Source organism: Arachis ipaensis, chromosome B01 (genome assembly GCF_000816755.2).
Source record: "Arachis ipaensis cultivar K30076 chromosome B01, Araip1.1, whole genome shotgun sequence".
Taxonomy (NCBI): domain Eukaryota; kingdom Viridiplantae; phylum Streptophyta; class Magnoliopsida; order Fabales; family Fabaceae; genus Arachis; species Arachis ipaensis.
Window position 1 is genome coordinate 136,737,261 of NC_029785.2, and position 3,430 is coordinate 136,740,690.

General features: G+C 33.9%; 1 protein-coding gene across 1 annotated transcript; it reads left to right on the forward strand.

The window, feature by feature from the left end:
- Window positions 976-3,222, forward strand: LOC107615750 (plant intracellular Ras-group-related LRR protein 6). The gene is made up of 2 exons (XM_016317787.2): window positions 976-1,238; window positions 2,105-3,222. Exons 1-2 carry the CDS (start codon window positions 1,035-1,037, stop codon window positions 2,978-2,980), a joined length of 1,080 nt encoding a protein of 359 aa, XP_016173273.1. The 5' UTR covers window positions 976-1,034; the 3' UTR covers window positions 2,981-3,222.

Consider the following 3,430-nt stretch of genomic DNA (forward strand, 5'->3'; position numbering starts at 1 on the left):
AAATGGTATGCGATTTTGAGAGGTTTATTTTTTAATTTGAGATAGTAGATTTTGTGAGATTATTTGTGAAACAAACTGTTTAAAAGTTTTGTTTTTTGTAAACCAAAAAATGCTTGGTAAGGATATCCCGAAATGGAATTTGGCAAAGCATATATAGAAAATTATGAATTAAAATTGAAGAGTATCTATTCTTTTAATTTAGAGGAATGCAAATAATGTTACGGGTTGGATAACTAAAGCAGCTGTTTCTACGCGCACATTCACTCGAATTAGAGTCAACCATGAGATGAGTTTCAACATCTAATAGATTTAGATATGAACCTAATCAATTAATTTAGTTTTGTCTCTGTTTTTTTTTTTTCTTTCTTTTTTATTTAGTCATAAAAAAATTAATTATATTATTTTTTGGTACATAATCATATTTTCATTTTAGATAACGATATAAGCAACAACTAAACTTATCACCTTTTATAAATTTCTCTTTCTTTTTTCATATATTCGTTGAATTTGATTTTTTATTGTGTTTAATTTTATATAAAAAATAAAAATTTTATATAAAAATACATTAAAAGAATAATGCAAATAACATGTAGAAAAGTTAACATGTTAATAAAAATGTGTGTGGTTGACTTTATCAACATGGGCAGGTAAAAACCTAAGTATACGGTTGTTGTACTTGGTTGTCTTGTGTCACGTTGTATATAGTGTGATATGATCCTACGTCAGCAACAAAACAAGTGGCTTGTGTATTCACTAATAATCACTATACTTTAACCGTCTTCTACTTCAATTCCTTCTAATCCGTACGTCCCCTCGTTCTTCCCTCTTCCATTTAAATCCAATCACACTCCATCACTCTTTAATTCCTAGTTTTAATTTCTGTCTTTTTTCATTATTCCATTATCTTCTCAAGTGATGTACAATAATTTAGTTCCAATATTATTGTCTCTGTTTGGTTTATGTAAAAGCTAAATGGGATTGGAGGAAGAAATGACGAAATAACAAAAGATGGTGGTTATTATTATTATCTAACGATGTTGTACGTGCAACAGCAGCCGATGATTAAGAAGGCAGAGAGGAACGGCGGCGGCGGCAACAGCAGCAGCTGGAGCAGAGGCATAGAGGAAGAGAGACTTAAGATTGTGGACCTCAGTGGCATGTCTTTGGACTCTCTTCCCAACCCTTCTCTTAACTTGGCCACCATTTGCAAGTTGGACCTCTCTAACAACAATCTCGAGGTACAAATACAACAAATTAGATAATCATTTAATGGTGATACAAACATTTAGATAAGAGGATAACTGCTTCAAAAATGCAAACCATCTAAATTTATTATCTTTAGTTATTATTTTTAGTAATCAAATTAATCTTTTAATTTAGTAATTTAACAATGTATTTTTAAGTTACATTTTTAAATATTAAAACTAGCAGAATTTATTATTTTTAGTCAATAATTAATTATTAAGTGAATATTATCTTACCCTCTCTAAAGTAACATGTAAGTTATTAGTGTTTGGGAGGCGTAACGACGACCACGAAGGAGTACAATGGAAAAGAGTAAACGTAGTTAGAGAGAGTTGGAGTACCTTTTCTAAAAGAATGATTTGGGAAGAAAAAATAAGACACTCAATGAAACGGTGAAGCTTGGGAGGCGAAATGACGACAACGAAGGAGTGAGGAGAAGTAAACGCAATTAGAGAGAGTTGAAATATCTTTTCTAGAAGAATGATCTGCGAAGAGAAAATGAAACACTAATGAAACAGTAATGCTTGGGAGGCGTAACGAAGACGAAAGAGTGAAGAAGGTAACTCAAAGTTAAAATAAACACCCAATTAAAATATGATACATCAAAGAGGATAACTTACATGTTACTTAAAAAAAAGTAGGATAACATTCACCTAATTATTAATATTTAAAAATATAAAATAAAATATGTTATTGAATTATTAAACTATATAAACTAAACTAAAAAAAGTAAAATTAAATTAATTGCTAGTAACAATGAAAGACAATAAATTTTGATGGCGCTTAACATTTCTCTTTTGCCATTAACGATGATATGATGGATTGTTTGTTCCTTTGACATATTGACATGTTGTGACAGAATATTCCGGAGTCGTTGACAGCAAGACTGGTGAATTTGGTGGTGTTGGATGTGCACTCCAACCAGCTTAGAAGGCTACCGAACTCCATTGGCTGCCTGTGTAAACTAAAGGTCTTGAATGTAGCTGGAAACATGATCCAATACCTTCCAAAAACAATTGACAATTGCAAATCATTGGAGGAACTGAACGCCAACTTCAACAAACTAATACAGCTTCCAGAAAATATTGGTTTGGAACTCAAAAAGCTGAAAAAGTTATCAGTAAATTCCAATAAACTCCTCTTCCTTCCACACTCAACCTCAAACCTCACCTCTCTCAGGCTCCTCGACGCCCGCCTCAACTGCCTCCGCTCTCTCCCCGAAGACCTCGAAAAACTCGTCAGCCTTGAAACCCTCAACATCAGCCAGAACTTTCACTTCCTCCGTTCTCTCCCTTGCTCCGTCGGTCTTCTCTTCTCCCTCGTCGAACTCGACATCAGCTACAACAGAATCACCTCCTTGCCTCCTTCCATTGCCTGTCTCAACAAGCTCCAGAAGCTCTGTGTTGATGGAAATCCGCTCATGTCGCCGCCACTAGAAGTGGTGGAACAAGGCCTATATGCCGTGAAGGGGTACCTCTATCAGAAGATGAACTCTTCGTCGTCGTCGTCGTCGTCGGAGAGCCCGTCAACGAAGAAGAAGTCATGGGTTGGGAAGTTGGTGAAGTACAAAACGTTCAATGGAGGAGAAACAAAGAGGAGGAGCAGCCATGAAGAATGCGAAGGTTTCGTAATGCCGGATTATAAGCCCATTGATAGTCTTGCTTCACCGCGTTACATGGGAATCTTCTCGCCTCGCCGCCTCTTCTCGCCTCGTAATTACTTCACCAACTCATGAACAATTCATTTCACTTCTTCTTCCATTTTTTTTCTTTTTACTACTCGGCTCTTTCTTTTGCTCCATCAACAATTGCCATTTTTTATTCTCTTAGAATAATTTAACGACGATTATTCACAGATAAACCAAGGTGTCTATGATTTTAATTAAGATATCATCGATCATCATTTACTCTATCTCAAACTTATCCTTTAATTAGTTTCATCCAATTGAAGATGTTGTCAAAGTCATACAGTATGTGTAGTTTGATGCCAGAAATTTAAATGTAGTTATAAATGATATTCGGTCTTAATTCAAATGAGTGAATAAATTTTGCCTCAAAAATATTATTTATACACTAAAATTAGTTACTAAAATTAATCAATCATATATATATAATCTAATTCATTTTTAATGTATATTATATACTAATAATTAATTTTTATTTGTGTTTATATATATGATGAAACC